The sequence below is a fragment of the Bombina bombina genome, chromosome 7 (assembly GCF_027579735.1).
Source record: "Bombina bombina isolate aBomBom1 chromosome 7, aBomBom1.pri, whole genome shotgun sequence".
Classification (NCBI taxonomy): domain Eukaryota; kingdom Metazoa; phylum Chordata; class Amphibia; order Anura; family Bombinatoridae; genus Bombina; species Bombina bombina.
The window spans coordinates 487,096,876-487,115,525 of record NC_069505.1 but is presented as its reverse complement, the minus strand read 5'-3'; the positions used below and the strand labels follow the sequence as shown (position 1 = coordinate 487,115,525).

The 18,650-nt window shown below is 40.8% G+C and overlaps 1 protein-coding gene across 1 annotated transcript in view; it reads right to left on the bottom strand.

Annotated features, from left to right (window-relative positions):
• LOC128666812 (glutamic acid-rich protein) overlaps positions 1–18,650 on the bottom strand; it is a 42,464-nt gene that overhangs the window by 5,645 nt on the left and 18,169 nt on the right. Inside the window, exon 4 of the mRNA XM_053721607.1 lies at positions 5,977–6,072. Coding sequence (XP_053577582.1) covers positions 5,977–6,072 — 96 coding nt within the window. The remainder of the gene's footprint in view (positions 1–5,976; positions 6,073–18,650) is intronic.

The window sequence follows — 18,650 nt, the reverse complement described above, 5'->3', positions numbered from 1 at the left end:
CTGTCTGTGTGATATAAAGCTGAGCAATAAAGCTGGTGCAATGCTCTGCTGTCTGTGTGATATAAAGCTGAGCAATAAAGCTGGTGCAACACTCTGCTGTCTGTGTGATATAAAGCTGAGCAATAAAGCTGGTGTAACGCTCTGCTGTCTGTGTGATATAAAGCTGAGCAATAAAGTTGGTGCAACGCTTTGCTGTCTGTGTGATATAAAGCTGAGCAATAAAGCTGGTGCAATGCTCTGCAGTCAGTGTGATATAATGCTGAGCAATAAAGCTTGTGCAACGCTCTGCTGTCTGTGTGATATAAAGCTGAGCAATAAAGCTGGTGCAACGTTCTGCTGTCTGTGTGATATAAAGCTGAGCAATAAAGCTGGTGCAACGTTCTGCTGTCTGTGTGATATAAAGCTGAGCAATAAAGCTGGTGCAACGCTCTGCTGTCTGTGTGATATAATGCTGAGCAATAAAGCTGGTGCAACGCTCTGCTGTCTGTGTGATATCATGCTGAGCAATAAAGCTGGTGCAACGCTCTGCTGTCTGTGTGATATCATGCTGAGCAATAAAGCTGGTGCAATGCTCTGTAGTCAGTGTGATATGCTGAGCAATAAAGCTGGTGCAACGCACTGCTGTCTGTGTGATATAATGCTGAGCAATAAAGCTGATGCAACTCTCTGCAGTCAGTGTGATATAAAGCTGAGCAATAAAGCTGGTGCAATGCTCTGCAGTCAGTGTGATATATAGCTGAGCAATAAATCTGGTGCAATGCTCTGCTGTCTGTGTGATATAAAGCTGAGCAATAAATCTGGTGCAATGCTCTGCTGTCTGTGTGATATAAAGCTGAGCAATAAAGCTGGTGCAACGCTCTGCTGTCTGTGTGATATAAAGCTGAGCAATAAAGCTTGTGCAACGCTCTGCTGTCTGTGTGATATAAAGCTGAGCAATAAAGCTTGTGCAACGCTCTGCTGTCTGTGTGATATAAAGCTGAGCAATAAAGCTTGTGCAACGCTCTGCTGTCTGTGTGATAAAAAGCTGAGCAATAAAGCTGGTGCAACGCTCTGCTGTCTGTGTGATATAAAGCTGAGCAATAAATCTGGTGCAATGCTCTGCAGTCAGTGTGATATAATGCTGAGCAATAAAGCTGATGCAACTCTCTGCTGTCTGTGTGATATAAAGCTGAGCAATAAATCTGGTGCAATGCTCTGCTGTCTGTGTGATATAAATCTGATCAATAAAGCTGGTGCAACGTTCTGCTGTCTGTGTGATATAAAGCTGATCAATAAAGCTGGTGTAACGCTCTGCAGTCTGTGTGATATAATGCTGAGCAATAAATCTGGTGCAATGCTCTGCTGTCTGTGTGATATAAATCTGATCAATAAAGCTGGTGCAACGTTCTGCTGTCTGTGTGATATAAAGCTGATCAATAAAGCTGGTGTAACGCTCTGCTGTCTGTGTGATATAATGCTGAGCAATAAAGCTGGTGCAACGCTCTGCAGTCAGTGTGATATAATGCTGAGCATTAAAGTTGGTGCAACGCTCTGCTGTCTGTGTGATATAAAGCTGAGCAATAAAGCTTGTGCAACGCTCTGCTGTCTGTGTGATATAAAGCTAAGCAATAAAGCTTGTGCAACGTTCTGCTGTCTGTGTGATATAAAGCTGAGCAATAAAGCTTGTGCAACGTTCTGCTGTCTGTGTGATATAAAGCTGAGCAATAAAGCTGGTGCAACGTTCTGCTGTCTGTGTGATATAAAGCTGAGCAATAAAGCTTGTGCAACGTTCTGCTGTCTGTGTGATATAAAGCTGAGCAATAAAGCTTGTGCAACGTTCTGCTGTCTGTGTGATATAATGCTGAGCAATAAAGCTTGTGCAACGTTCTGCTGTCTGTGTGATATAAAGCTGAGCAATAAAGCTTGTGCAACATTCTGCTGTCTGTGTGATATAAAGCTGAGCAATAAAGCTGGTGCAACGTTCTGCTGTCTGTGTGATATAAAGCTGAGCAATAAAGCTTGTGCAACGTTCTGCTGTCTGTGTGATATAAAGCTGAGCAATAAAGCTGGTGCAACGTTCTGCTGTCTGTGTGATATAAAGCTGAGCAATAAAGCTGGTGCAACGTTCTGCTGTCTGTGTGATATAATGCTGAGCAATAAAGCTTGTGCAACGTTCTGCTGTCTGTGTGATATAAAGCTGAACAATAAAGCTGGTGCAACACTCTGCTGTCTGTGTGATATAAAGCTGAGCAATAAAGCTGGTGCAACATTCTGCTGTCTGTGTGATATAAAGCTGAGCAATAAAGCTTGTGCAACACTCTGCTGTCTGTGTGATATAAAGCTGAGCAATAAAGCTTGTGCAACACTCTGCTGTCTGTGTGATATAAAGCTGAGCAATAAAGCTGGTGCAATGCTCTGCTGTCTGTGTGATATAAAGCTGAGCAATAAAGCTGGTGCAACACTCTGCTGTCTGTGTGATATAATGCTGAGCAATAAAGCTGGTGCAACGTTCTGCTGTCTGTGTGATATAAAGCTGAGCAATAAATCTGGTGCAATGCTCTGCTGTCTGTGTGATATAATGCTGAGCAATAAATCTGGTGCAATGCTCTGCTGTCTGTGTGATATAATGCTGAGCAATAAAGCTGGTGCAATGCTCTGCTGTCTGTGTGATATAAAGCTGAGCATAAAGCTGGTGCAACGCTCTGCTGTCTGTGTGATATAAAGCTGAGCAATAAAGCTGGTGCAACGTACTGCTGTCTGTGTGATATAATGCTGAGCAATAAAGCTGGTGCAACGCACTGCTGTCTGTGTGATATAAAGCTGAGCAATAAAGCTGGTGCAATGCTCTGCTGTCTGTGTGATATAATGCTGAGCAATAAAGCTTGTGCAACGCTCTGCTGTCTGTGTGATATAAAGCTGAGCAATAAAGCTTGTGCAACACTCTGCAGTCAGTGTGATATAATGCTGAGCATTAAAGTTGGTGCAACGCTCTGCTGTCTGTGTGATATAAAGCTGAGCAATAAAGCTGGTGCAATGCTCTGTAGTCAGTGTGATATAATGCTGAGCAATAAAGCTGGTGCAACGTTCTGCTGTCTGTGTGATATATTGCTGAGCAATAAAGCTGGTGCAATGCTCTGCTGTCTGTGTGATATAAAGCTGAGCAATAAAGCTTGTGCAACACTCTGCTGTCTGTGTGATATAAAGCTGAGCAATAAAGCTGGTGCAACGTTCTGCTGTCTGTGTGATATAAAGCTGAGCAATAAAGCTTGTGCAACATTCTGCTGTCTGTGTGATATAAAGCTGAGCAATAAAGCTGGTGCAATGCTCTGCAGTCAGTGTGATATAATGCTGAGCAATAAAGCTTGTGCAACGCTCTGCTGTCTGTGTGATATAAAGCTGAGCAATAAAGCTGGTGCAACGTTCTGCTGTCTGTGTGATATAAAGCTGAGCAATAAAGCTGGTGCAACGTTCTGCTGTCTGTGTGATATAAAGCTGAGCAATAAAGCTTGTGCAACGCTCTGCTGTCTGTGTGATATAAAGCTGAGCAATAAAGCTGGTGCAACGTTCTGCTGTCTGTGTGATATAAAGCTGAGCAATAAAGCTGGTGCAACGTTCTGCTGTCTGTGTGATATAAAGCTGAGCAATAAAGCTGGTGCAACGCTCTGCTGTCTGTGTGATATAATGCTGAGCAATAAAGCTGGTGCAACGCTCTGCTGTCTGTGTGATATAATGCTGAGCAATAAAGCTGGTGCAACGCTCTGCTGTCTGTGTGATATCATGCTGAGCAATAAAGCTGGTGCAATGCTCTGTAGTCAGTGTGATATAAAGCTGAGCAATAAAGCTGGTGCAATGCTCTGTAGTCAGTGTGATATAAAGCTGAGCAATAAAGCTGGTGCAACTCTCTGCTGTCTGTGTGATATAATGCTGAGCAATAAAGCTGGTGCAATGCTCTGCAGTCAGTGTGATATAATGCTGAGCAATAAAGCTGATGCAACTCTCTGCTGTCTGTGTGATATAATGCTGAGCAATAAAGCTGATGCAACTCTCTGCTGTCTGTGTGATATAAAGCTGAGCAATAAATCTGGTGCAATGCTCTGCTGTCTGTGTGATATAAATCTGATCAATAAAGCTGGTGCAACGTTCTGCTGTCTGTGTGATATAAAGCTGATCAATAAAGCTGGTGTAACGCTCTGCTGTCTGTGTGATATAATGCTGAGCAATAAAGCTGGTGCAACGCTCTGCAGTCAGTGTGATATAATGCTGAGCATTAAAGTTGGTGCAACGCTCTGCTGTCTGTGTGATATAAAGCTGAGCAATAAAGCTGGTGCAATGCTCTGTAGTCAGTGTGATATAATGCTGAGCAATAAAGCTGGTGCAACGTTCTGCTGTCTGTGTGATATATTGCTAAGCAATAAAGCTGGTGCAATGCTCTGCTGTCTGTGTGATATAAAGCTGAGCAATAAAGCTTGTGCAACACTCTGCTGTCTGTGTGATATAAAGCTGAGCAATAAAGCTGGTGCAATGCTCTGCTGTCTGTGTGATATAAAGCTGAGCAATAAATCTGGTGCAATGCTCTGCAGTCAGTGTGATATAATGCTGAGCAATAAAGCTGATGCAACTCTCTGCTGTCTGTGTGATATAATGCTGAGCAATAAAGCTGATGCAACTCTCTGCTGTCTGTGTGATATAAAGCTGAGCAATAAATCTGGTGCAATGCTCTGCTGTCTGTGTGATATAAATCTGATCAATAAAGCTGGTGCAACGTTCTGCTGTCTGTGTGATATAAAGCTGATCAATAAAGCTGGTGTAACGCTCTGCTGTCTGTGTGATATAATGCTGAGCAATAAAGCTGGTGCAACGCTCTGCAGTCAGTGTGATATAATGCTGAGCATTAAAGTTGGTGCAACGCTCTGCTGTCTGTGTGATATAAAGCTGAGCAATAAAGCTGGTGCAATGCTCTGTAGTCAGTGTGATATAATGCTGAGCAATAAAGCTGGTGCAACGTTCTGCTGTCTGTGTGATATATTGCTAAGCAATAAAGCTGGTGCAATGCTCTGCTGTCTGTGTGATATAAAGCTGAGCAATAAAGCTTGTGCAACACTCTGCTGTCTGTGTGATATAAAGCTGAGCAATAAAGCTTGTGCAAGTTCTGCTGTCTGTGTGATATAAAGCTGAGCAATAAAGCTGGTGCAACGTTCTGCTGTCTGTGTGATATAAAGCTGAGCAATAAAGCTGGTGCAAAGCTCTGCTGTCTGTGTGATATAAAGCTGAGCAATAAAGCTGGTGCAACGCTCTGCTGCCTGTGTGATATAATGCTGAGCAATAAAGCTGGTGCAATGCTCTGCTGTCTGTGTGATATAAAGCTGAGCAATAAAGCTTGTGCAATGCTCTGCTGTCTGTGTGATATAATGCTGAGCAATAAAGCTGGTGCAACACTCTGCTGTCTGTGTGATATCATGCTGAGCAATAAAGCTGGTGCAATGCTCTGTAGTCAGTGTGATATGCTGAGCAATAAAGCTGGTGCAACGCACTGCTGTCTGTGTGATATAATGCTGAGCAATAAAGCTGATGCAACTCTCTGCAGTCAGTGTGATATAATGCTGAGCAATAAAGCTTGTGCAACGCTCTGCTGTCTGTGTGATATAAAGCTGAGCAATAAAGCTGGTGCAACGTTCTGCTGTCTGTGTGATATAAAGCTGAACAATAAAGCTGGTGCAACGCTCTGCTGTCTGTGTGATATAATGCTGAGCAATAAAGCTGGTGCAATGCTCTGCAGTTTAGTTAATGTGATGCTCTGCAGTCATGCAGTGTGATGCTCTGCAACCTGTATGTTTTGATACTTTCTGTAACCTTTACAAAGTCTAATTGCAATAATTTCCTGTCATGTTAGTATGATTCTCTATAATCAGCATAGTGCAATCATGTGGCATATAGTATGTGTGCAATGTTCTGCAGTCTTCATAGTGCAATGCTATGCAGGTACACAAGACACATTACCAGTCCAGTACGTAAATATCCGGCTGATATGAATCCAGCAGATTAGTCCAGAGACCTTCAGCCAACAGATCCACCATCTGCTCCTTTACACACCAACTGCAAAGAACACAGTATTATTATTAATTATCTCTGAATCAAATAGATTGAATCAAAAAGCTGCTGTCCAATATCTATAAAGAAACAGGTTGGTAGTTCAGGTTAAAACCTGTGCAATATCTATAAGCCAGCAGGTAGTTTTGTGTATAAAAGAGGTTATACAGCTAGAAAAGTGAGCAGTACAATATGTATAAGAAGCAAGCAAACAATTCATGGTATAACCACCGGGGACCAGCACAACATCTTTGAGAAATAAGGATCATTTCAGAAGTGTTGAGAAATATATATTGTAATCAAGCTGGCAGTTCTGAGTATAACCACAGGAGGACGCTGTACAATATCTTAACTAATTAAAGGGATAGTGCACTGTAAAATTAGTTTCCCTTAAGGGACAGTCAAGTCCAAAAAAAACTTTCATGATTTGAATAGGGCATGTCATTTTAAACAACTTCCCAATTTACTTTTATCACCAATTTTGCTTTGTTCTTTTGGTATTCTTAGTTGAAAGCTAAACCTATGGCGGTTCATATGCTAATTTCTTAGACCTTAAAGACTGCCTCTAATCTGAATGCATTTTGACCACTAAAGGGCATTAGTTCATGTGTTTCAAATAGATAACATTGAGCTCATGCACGTGAAGTGACCTAGGAACGAGCACTGATTGGCTAAAATGCAAGTCTGTCAAAAGAACTGAAATAAGGGGTCAGTCTGCAGAATCTTAGATACAAGGTAATCACAGAGGTAAAAAGTGTATTAATATAACAGTGTTGGTTATGCAAAACTGAGGAATGTGTAATAAAGGGATTATCTTTCTTTTTAAACAACAAAAATTCTGGTGTTGACTTTCCCTTTAAATGTGTATATCCCTATTTACACAAAGGCCAAAACTGAACCGAAATGTTCACTGTGGGTGTTGGTTTAAAAAAGCAAAGTCAGTTATTTAAATTGCAAGAATAAACCAAACAGGGCAATTTACTCTGTAATATATCACAATGCTATGAGTTATGGGTATAATCACAGGAGGGTGCTGTTCACTATCTATAATAAATATGAGGGCACGGTAGAAAGTGGTAGTTATGGGTATCACAATAGGTTGCAGTGTAATCGTTTTTATAAACTAATAGGCATATGTATAAATATGGGTCATTTTGTATTATTTATAAGAAACAAGTGAGCCGTCAGGGGTATATCCACAGGAAGAAACTATGGAATATTTATGAAGTGTGCAGCTATTGGTATAACTACAGGGGGGCACTGTGGAATATTTATGAAGTGTGCAGCTATTGGTATAACTACATGGGGGCACTATGGAATATTTATGAAGTGTGCAGCTATTGGTATAACTACAGGGGGCACTGTGGAATATTTATAAACACCACAGATATTGCTATAACTACAGGGGGCAGTGTGGAATATTTATGAAGCATGCAGCTATTGGTATAACTACAGGGGGCACTGTGGAATATTTATAAAGCATGCAGCTATTGGTATAACTACAGGGGGCACTATGGGATATTTATGAAGCATGCAGCTATTGGTATAACCACAGGGGGCACTATGGAATACTTATGAAGCATGCAGCTATTGGTATAACTACAGGGGGCACCATGGAATATTTATGAAGCATGCAGCTGTTGGTATGAAGCATGCAGCTGTTGGTATAACTACAGGGGGCACTATGGAATATTTATGAAGCATGCAGCTATTGGTATAACTACAGGGGGCACTATGGAATATTTATGAAGCATGCAGCTATTGGTATAACTACAGGGGGCACTGTGGAATATTTATGAAGCGTGTAGCTATGGGTATAACCACAGGGGGGCACTATGGAATATTTATGAAGCATGCAGCTATTGGTATAACTACATGGGGCACTATGGAATATTTATGAAGCATGCAGCTATTGGTATAACCACAGGGGGCACTATGGAATATTTATGAAGCATGCAGCTATTGGTATAACCACAGGGGGGCACTGTGGAATATTTATGAAGCATGCAGCTATTGGTATAACCACAGGGGGCACTATGGAATATTTATGAAGCATGCAGCTATTGGTATAACTACATGGGGCACTATGGAATATTTATGAAGCATGCAGCTATGGATATAACCACAGGGGGCACTATGGAATATTTATGAAGCATGCAGCTATTGGTATAACCACAGGGGGGCACTGTGGAATATTTATGAAGCATGCAGCTATTGGTATAACTACAGGGGGCACTATGGGATATTTATGAAGCATGCAGCTATTGGTATAACCACAGGGGGCACTATGGAATACTTATGAAGCATGTAGCTATTGGTATAACTACAGGGGGCACTATGGAATATTTATGAAGCATGCAGCTGTTGGTATAACTACAGGGGGCACTATGGAATATTTATGAAGCATGCAGCTATTGGTATAACTACAGGGGGCACTATGGAATATTTATGAAGCGTGTAGCTATGGGTATAACCACAGGGGGGCACTATGGAATATTTATGAAGCATGCAGCTATTGGTATAACTACATGGGGCACTATGGAATATTTATGAAGCATGCAGCTATTGGTATAACCACAGGGGGCACTATGGAATATTTATGAAGCATGCAGCTATTGGTATAACCACAGGGGGGCACTGTGGAATATTTATGAAGCATGCAGCTATTGGTATAACCACAGGGGGCACTATGGAATATTTATGAATCATGCACCTATTGGTATAACTACATGGGGCACTATGGAATATTTATGAAGCATGCAGCTATGGATATAACCACAGGGGGCACTATGGAATATTTATGAAGCATGCAGCTATTGGTATAACCACAGGGGGCACTGTGGAATATTTATGAAGCATGTAGCTATGGGTATAACCACAGGGGGGCACTATGGAATATTTATGACTATGGGAGGGCACTAGTAAAGAAACCTGGCTTCTATGCACAAAGCCTAGGTAGTTTTTGGGTCTTACCTCAAAGAGGATCTGTAAATATAATCAGAAACAAGTGGGCAGCTAAGGGTATAACCACAAAAAATATTGGGGCGGATTCCAATCTTTCAGATTTTTCTAGTTCCATTTTAATAAAACATGACTATTTTTTTTTATTTTTTTTTAACTTTTATTTATAGCCAATGCAGGGTACAGTATTATAAAACACACCATCACTCACCTCACAGGGCGGCTTATGTGAAAAGAAGTACATTACAGTATATTGCGACAGTATAATATGTAATTCTGAACAGTTTCCGATGAATCAACAAACGTTTTGGTAAATAATTGCTTGTACCACAACATTGGAGTTTTTAACATTATTTAACTTAACACCAACTATTAACACACACCCCAGTCAGACCAACTAATCAATCATACAACACATAGCAAACCACCAGTCTCATCCACAAAATTAGCTAGTGTTAGCCTTTGTAGCAGTTTGACCTGATCGCCCCTCAAGTCTATATTAATAACCGATTGTCTTAAAGTATGAAACATAACAATGAGATGTTGAACAATATCTCTTTGCAACTGAGTTATATAAAATCACTGCAGCATCCACACTGCTAGCCCGGTTCTAGGAATATTGCAGTACTTCATACAATTAAAACAGCTAGCAAAACCTTAGTTTAGTTCAAAATGCATCCGCAGATTTAGAGGTCAGAGTAAAAAATAAAAGGAACATTTAATACATGTATCCATTACGTTTGGGGCCCGCAAAATGCATAAGAGACGAAATGGGATAAGACTGCGTATAGGGCATTTCTACTCAAGTGGGTGGATGAGGGAGGGAAAGTGTAAGTGCAGACACAAGAAAATTAAGCAAACAATTTTTAACACCAACAGCAAACATACCAATCAAGCAAACAGACCACCTAGTCAAACAAAACATAGCAAACCACCAAACCTATCCATAAAGCCCTACTAGGTAAATGTTAAAACTTTTACAGCTAGAGTAATGTACCGTTTCAAAATTAATATTTTCTTGACCATGCTAAAAGAAACAGTTGGATTCAGTTAATATCCTCATGTGAACACAAGCGTGAAATAAGGTGTATTTAGAGCAAGATCAGCAAAGTTAGAGTATGAGGCGTTTCCTTTATTTACTCCTTGAGGCAGGGGTTAATACTGAATGATATATTCAGGGGGGGTTAAGATATTTGGTAAGAAAGTGCTTATATGTGCCAATCCTGTTAAAAGATTGCTCTAATTTTTATACATTTATACTTGTGGTGCTTTCTAGAGAATGTAATCAGGTGCTGACAGAGAAATATTACGTTTAAGTGCTGAGGGGAATAGCCTATGTGTAATGTTCCGTTGAGTGTGGGGCAGGCAAATTGCATAAGAGACAGAGTAAAATAGCACTGTACACAGATACATTTCTGCTCAAGTATGGGGCAGGAAAAGGAAAACTATAAAAGCAGACACAAACAAGTTAGGCAGATAACTTTTAACCCTAAAAAAACGGAGCCCAGTTCTAAGCATTAATAGTCCACAAGTCCCAACATTTAACCCACTAAATGCTGTCCATGGTCAGTGCCTTAACCTGATATACACAGGAGACAGCAAGATAGAAAGTTAAGAGCTAACCGACCCCCCCACGGGTCATCCCGTGATTACATTCTAAGTTGTCTTGACTTTGTATGCTCCTCTGTAACACCCGACGGTGCAAGTAAGTAGAAGGACAAGCTTGAATGTTAATCAAAAAGATCCAGGTATTCAGGGAATGTTGAGTTGGTAGGTCTGCAACCGGCTAAATTCCAAATACAAACTGTAGCTGGGTCGTTGTCAGCAGCGGGTCTCCAATTGACACTTCTCCATGTGGTCGGCATACAGCCCGGTAAATTGCGACCATTAATGATTGGTGAGGGGAAGAGTGAGTGTCGGGGTCGCGCTGCAGTTCGGAGTCAGATCCCACGGCTTCCATCGCCTCCTCTTTAATAACTGCAAGGGGTCCTGCTTCCTTGCTATTTCTGATTATGGGACCCGAGCCCTCTGACATCAGTGGCTGTCCTGTCGATCCTTCCTTGTGCCGTCTCTGATGTGCCTCAGGAGTCATGCAGACATAATTACAAATGGGTTCTGCTGAGAGGTGGCACCATTTTGGACTCGCAGACGAGAAATCCACGACCTGAGTTTCGGCCAGTAGTGTCTTCAGGGTAGATTCCAGCTTGGTTAACACTGGCAGAAGCAAGCCCTGTATGGCAATTAAAATGTCTTGGTTTTCAAAGTCTGTTACGACTGGGGAGATTTCCATATTTATTCCTTTGTCCCCAGCTGCGCTGTGTACCATGCGTATCACAGCTCTCTCCTCTTCTATCACTTTCCGTCGTTCCGGGGGCCAAGAGTTGTAAAGCTTGATCCTTAGATGCCCGAACAGCTAAAACTGCTAAGGGCTAGCAGGATGGTGGAGATTTAATCCTAGAATAGGAAAAAAACAACCTGGTCTCAAGCAGAGCAGTTACCACTTGCGACCATCTTGCTAAGCCTCCCACCGGAAGTCAAAACATGACTAATTTTTATGTCAAACACAGCTGGACATTTTCTAATATGGAACTAGACCAAATAAACCTGTAGGAAGCCATGACCACTGCTGAAACATAACAGCAGGGGAACTAGAAAAGGAGTATATCGACAATCCAACAGGCAAAAGCCAAGAACAAGTCCCTACGACCCCCACGGTAAGGCTTGTAACTAAATCTTCACTGGAGAAATATTTGTCACTTTGAATACACCAAATACATCCCTCCGACAAACAACTTGTACTCTGAGGGGAAACAGGCCTCAACTCTGAGAGCCCCTCTCTCTGAAGAATCAAATGCACATCTTCATCCTTCGACCACCTTCAGCTGAGGCAAAGACAAGACTGAGGTACTGGTGAGGTGGGAGGGGTTTATACTGCTCTTGGGGATGGAAATCTTTGCCTCCTCCTAGTGGTAAGGAAGAGTAATTCCCAGGAACAATAGATTGTGGACTCTCAGCACCTGTATGAAAGAAACAACCTTGCAAATCTATAATTGCAGATTCACACTCTGTATTGATTTTGCACCTGCCGATATATTGTATTCACAAACTGATGATGATGACGTATTCAGTATTGTTGGGTATTTTGGTTCCATTCGATGGTCCTCAAAAAGGCAAGTCACCATTGTTGGCACGGGTTGCTCCATCTTGTTTTTCTTCTAAGAGTATGCACAGATCTTTAGCCCATGTCTATTATCATTCGATCTGTGGGTGTTGAATATTTATGAACTGCCTTTGGCTTTTGAATTCGATGTTTCCATTTTGTGGTAGATATTTCATTAAAATGGTGAGTCGAGTGGATTGGAAATCCATGCTGTCCATGACGAATTTTCAGATATCCGCTCAAATCTGATATTGGGCCAGATAACAGGTGGAGCGCAAAATATCGCTTATGTGAGCGAAATATTTGCGCTCCACTCAGTGCGCTGTTATTTTAAGTTAGGTGCAATGTGAACACGCTTCCATAGGCTCCAATCGGAACCTCGTTCTGATGTCGTCAGACACAGCATGAGAACTATTGCAACGAAGGGGCTAAGACGCGCAGCAAAGTGTAAATATATATATATGTGTGTATATATATTTATATATATATATATATATATACACACACATTTATATTTACAGGGAACCCACATTTCCCATAGACCGCTATTTCAGTGCTGTTTTTTTTCTAACACCCCACATCCGCACACTTTAAGCCCTAAACACTGCTTTGTGCAGCTGTTAAAAATATGTTTTCTTAAATACTACATTTGTATGTGTTGTTTTTTTTTTCTCTTATTTTTATTGAGGACAAATTTAAAAAAACAACAACACTGGCATGAGATACATGACTTTAGCATAGTTACATACACTGTCTAGTATACATTGTTACATTCACCGTGCAAATGTCCTCATTTTTGTCCCCTTTAACATCCAGTCTGACCACTATTGGGTCCATAATTGAGCTATAATAAAACAATATGGGGTTAGTGTAAGGGTAAAGCAAAATTAAAACTATATTACCAAAAAGATGTAGAGTATATGGAGTGTGGGCCGAAACTGAACCGTCTATTTTTGTTTTAGCATAATCAGGCACCTTACGGATTTAGCTTTAATGGGAAGGGGAGAGAAATACCTATAATGAGAAATGCGATAAGGTAGTACAAGTAGCGTATTAATTCATAAGAGGGAAGAGCAACAAAGTGCAAGCCGCCGCTTTATGCCTCTGTCGTTTGGTCTTGGGCTCCAGTGTAACAAATACAGCAAATGTCACTATATTTAAGCACCACCAAGTAATGCAGCAGAAAAGTGTAAAAATTAGATGTTTTGCTGTAAAATGGATCCAAAAATCAGCGGATTATCGGATTATAAAATAGAGCTCAGGAAAGTGGGACCGCTCGTGATCGCTGTTCAGACACATCCCTGCTAAATTTGTTTTTTAATAAAAACAAACACTACACTTAAATTTCGGGGCAATTGGGAGACATTTTGAAAATTAACCAGAGTGCTAATTGCTACCGCAAGCTCACAGTAGCATTAACCAGCCACTTGTAATGGCTGGTTATTTATTGTGCGTCCGTAAACGGGCGAATTTGCCCATTTACAGGCATCCAATAAATTAGCGCTCCACTTTGTAATCTAGCTCATTATCTTTTTCAAATAAGGAAATGGTGTTTGCATTGTAATCTCTCCAATGTTAAAAAAATGTGTATCAAGGGCCGTAAAACAGAAAATAAACAGATTTGAGAGTTTGGAATGTACAATATTAAGAAGTAGAGAGTTATGGTTATACTCACTCTGCAATATAAACCGGAAACAAGCAGACAGTTACAGGTATAATATATATATATATATATATACACACAGAGAGAAGCACACTCACAGGAACGAACAACTGGCTCAATACCATTGTTAGCCTGTTCTATGGCGATTTACCACCTGGGTGCAGCTTCTTTTAGCCCAGTAATGCTTTTCACAGAGAAGAACTTTCCTGTAGTATATCAGTCTGATCCCGCCTATTACAGTCAGTCCAGCGCCGAAATACCAGGCAATTCCTCTCTGAGCAAGGAACACAGCAACCACAGACAATCGTTTCAGCCTTCATTGGGCCTCGTCAGTGAGGTGTAGCCATATTCCTCTAAGCACACTGAGCAAGGAGTCCACGTCTGGTTCCCCCTTTTTCCCATCGGGAGACTAAATACACACAGAGAGAAGCACACTTACAAGAATGACCAACTGGCTCAATACGATTGTTAGCCTGTTCTATAACGATTTACCACCTGGGTGCAGCTTTTTAGCCCAGTAATGCTTTTCACAGAGAAGAACTTTCCTGTAGTATATCAGTCTGATCCCGCCTATTACAGTCAGTCCAGCGCCAAAATACCAGGCAATTCCTTTCTGAGCAAGGAACACAGCAACCCCAGACGACCGTTTCAGCCTTCATTGGGCTTCCTCAGTGAGGTGTAGCCATATTCCTCTAAGCACACTGAGCAAGGAGTCCACGTCTGGTTCCCCCTTTTTCCCATCGGGAGACTAAATACACACAGAGAGAAGCACACTCACAGGAACGAACAACCAGCTCAATACGATTGTTAGCCTGTTCTATTGCGATTTACCACCTGGGTGCAGCTTCTTTTAGCCCAGTAATGCTTTTCACAGAGAAGAACTTTCCTGTAGTATATCAGTCTGATCCCTCCTATTACAGTCTAAATATACACAGAGAGAAGCACACTCACAGGAACGAACAACTGGCTCAATACGATTGTTAGCCTGTTCTATGGCGATTTACCACCTGGGTGCAGTACACAATATATACAAGTCAACCCACCAAAAGTGGTGGGAGGTGCTCAGTTAGAAGGACCGTTGGTATATATAAAACAAACATTTTATTCTCCATGACGATAAAAAATGATTATAAAAAACAATTAAATACCCTTTAAAAGGCCACACTGGATATGAGATTTATTAAGTACACCTCAAATTCCAATTTATATCACAAATATGCAGTGAGTCTGAGTGCAGTTATGGAGCAATTAGCATCGGTTGTCCCATTGTACACACGCCACTGAGTAAAAAGTACCCTCCATAAGCTAAGAGGACACAGTCTTCCAAAATTAAGTTCTTAACTCTCATTAGGTAGTGTACAATTATTAAAACTGGTTGGGTCCGTGCACCAAATCTCTGCAAAAATGACTCAGATTCTCACATACCTCTCAACAGCTATTTAACACCATAGATGAGTACATAAAAGGTCAGAGAAATCGCCTGATGTGCGTTTCGCCTCCTGGCTTTCTCAAAGGCAATAATAAAGGTTGCTGTGTAATGTCAATGAGATATAAATAGATAGTCATGGATATATACAGTCGTATGCAAAAGTTTAGGCACCCCTGACAATTTCCATGATTTTCATTTATAAAAAATTGCTTGTTTGGATCAACAATTTCATTTTGATCTATCAAATAACTGAAGGACACAGTAATATTTCAGTAGTGAAATTAGGTTTATTGGATTAACAGAAAATGTGCAATATGCATCAAAATGAAATTAGACAGGTGCATAAATTTGGGCACCCTTGTCATTTTGTTGATTTGATTACCTGTGACTACCTGGCACTGATTAATTGAAACACACAATTGGTTTGGTGAGCCCATTAAGCCTTGAATTTCATAGACAGGTGCATCCAATCATGAGAAAAGGTATTTAAGGTGGCCGATTGCAAGTTGTTGTTCTCTTTGACTCATGACAACATGGGGACCTCAAAACTACTCTCAAATGACCTGAAAACAAAGATTGTTTAACATTATGGTTTAGGGGAAGGCTACAAAAAGCTATCGCAGAGATTTAAGCTGTCAGTGTCCATTGTGAGGAACATAGTGAGGAAATGGAAGACCACAGGCACAGTTCTTGTTAAGGCCAGAAGTAAAATATCGGAGAGGCAAAGGCAAAGGATGGTGAGAATGGTCAAAAACAGCCCACAGACCACCTCCAAAGACCTACAACATCATCTTACTGCAGATGGTGTCACTGTGCATCGTTCAACAATTCAGCGTATGGGAGAGTGATGCGGAAGAAGCCTTTTCTGCACACACGCCACAGAGTCGCTTGACGTATGCAAACACACATTTGGACAAGCCAGCTTCATTTTGTAAGAAGGTGCTGTGGATTGATGAAACAAAGATTGAGTTATTTGGTCATAACAAGGGGCGTTATACATGGCGGCAAAAGAACACAGCGTTCCAAGACAAACACTTTCTAACCACAGTAAAATTTGGTGGATTTTCCATCATGCTGTGGGGCTGTGGGGCCAGTGCCGGAACTGGGAATCTTGTTAAAGTTGAGGGTCGCATGGATTCCACTCAATATCAGCAGATACTTGAGAATAATGTTGAGGAATCAATATACAAAAAGGGGGGTTTGGAAGGAGCGCCTAAATGGTTACACATTAGCACTTTTGTTTATACATTCACCTCTTTACATTCATTTGAAACGTCACATTTTAGTATTACACATTGTTACTCCACACATATTTGTACACTATCACTTGAATTTGTTGTACTATTCTCACACACAATTGCACACTTTTTTATAATTATTAATTATTAGTTCTTCACTACTGGCTAGGTTTTGTTCAGTCTCCTCAAGTACACTTTAGCCTTATTTTAGGCGCTCCTTCCAAACCCCCCCTTTTTGTATATTGCATTTTAGAACAAGACTGTTAGGCTCTTGTTCCCACTAGAAGTGAGCGTGGGTACTCTCTTCTTTGGCGCAGTCTTCTATTTTTCTTTTATTTAATGTTATGGAATCAGTCACAAAGCTGAAGTTACACCGGGGCTGGATATTTCAACAAGACAACGACCCAAAACATTGCTCAAAATCTACTCTGGCATTTATGCAGAGGAACAAGTACAATGTTCTGGAATGTCCATCCCAGTCCCCTGACCTGAATATCATTGAAAATCTGTGGGGTGATTTGAAGCGGGCTGTCCATGATCGGCAACCATCAAACCAAACTGAACGAGAGATGTTTTGCAAGGAGGAATGGTCCAAAATACCTTCATCCAGAATCCAGACACTCATTACAGGCTATAGGAAGCGTCTAGAGGCTGTTATTTCTGCTAAAGGAGGCTCTACTAAATATTAAAGCAATATTTCTGTTGGGGTGCCCAAATTTATCCACCTGTCTAATTTTGTTTTGATGCATATTGCACATTTTCTATTAATCCGATAAACCTCATTTCACTACTGAAATATTACTGTGTCCTTCAGTTATTTGACAGATCAAGATGAAATTGCTGATCCAAACACCCAATTATTTATAAATCATGGAAATTGTCAGGGGTGCCTAAACTTTTGCATACGACTGTAACAACAGGGGGTGGGGGGGTAATGTGACCTATCTATAAGAAGCAAGCTAGCAGACGTAGGTCTTCCATATATGTAAATGGAACTATGGAAGCAGGAAGTTATAGAAATATAAACTTACAATGGTACCGTCCATAACCACCCATAACTGCCTGTTATGTGCATAGCCATTTACGGGCGCGTGATAATTAACCAGCCAATACAAGTGGCTGGTTATTGTTATCGCAAGCTCTAGGCAGCAATTTGCATTTCAAAAACTAACCAGAGATTAGATTTCTGGTTAATTTTCAAAATGTGCCCTACTTGCCCCCAAACTTAAGTGTTGGGTTCCTTTTTGAATTAAAAAAAAAAAATAAGCATCTTTATTTTATTTATTTTTCAAATAACTGCAAAAAGCAGTTTTTAGGGATTAAAGTGTTCGGGTGTGAGGCGATAGAAAAAAACCTTTACATTGCGGTCTATGGGAATTGTGTGTTCTCTATAAATATATATGTATATGCTTATTTACTGTACATATATATTTATGTGTTAATATATGTACTGTATATACACATCTAAACACATAAATATATACTGTATGTATATATTCATATACATATATATTTCACTTTTGCTGCGCGACTTACCCCCTTTGCTGCGCTAGGTTCTCAGCCATGTCTCACGGCATGAGAACGAGCTCCCATTTGAGCCTATGAAAGCATGCTCTCGTGAGCGCAAAGCTTCCTTTCAATGTGAATGCGAGGTCGTGTTCGCATTGCACCTAACTTGTAATACCAGTATACATTTGAGTGGAGTGCAAAAATCACGCTCGCATAAGCAATATTTTGTGCTCCACTTTAATCTGGCCCAATGTAGTAGTTACAGGTATATCTATCAGAAACACACAGACACAAAAGAGCATTGTACAAAGTAGTGGGACCACAAGAGGGCACGGAGCAATATTTATAGGAAATAAATGAGTAATTTTAGTTATTACCACAAGCTGTTGCTATTTGGCATCAAAGGAAGGCACAGTGACATAACTCACATGCATGTAATTATGGGTATAACTGTGGTGTTTCTCACTGTGGTGTTTCTCTTAGCAGCTGTGGCTATAACCACAGTAGGGTCATGTGACATATGTATATGATACACTGGTAGCTGTGATATAAATGAAGGAGGGTGTTGTTGTTTTATATTTATAAGATGCAAGCAGTTTTGCAGAGGTGGATTTTGGCCTAGGC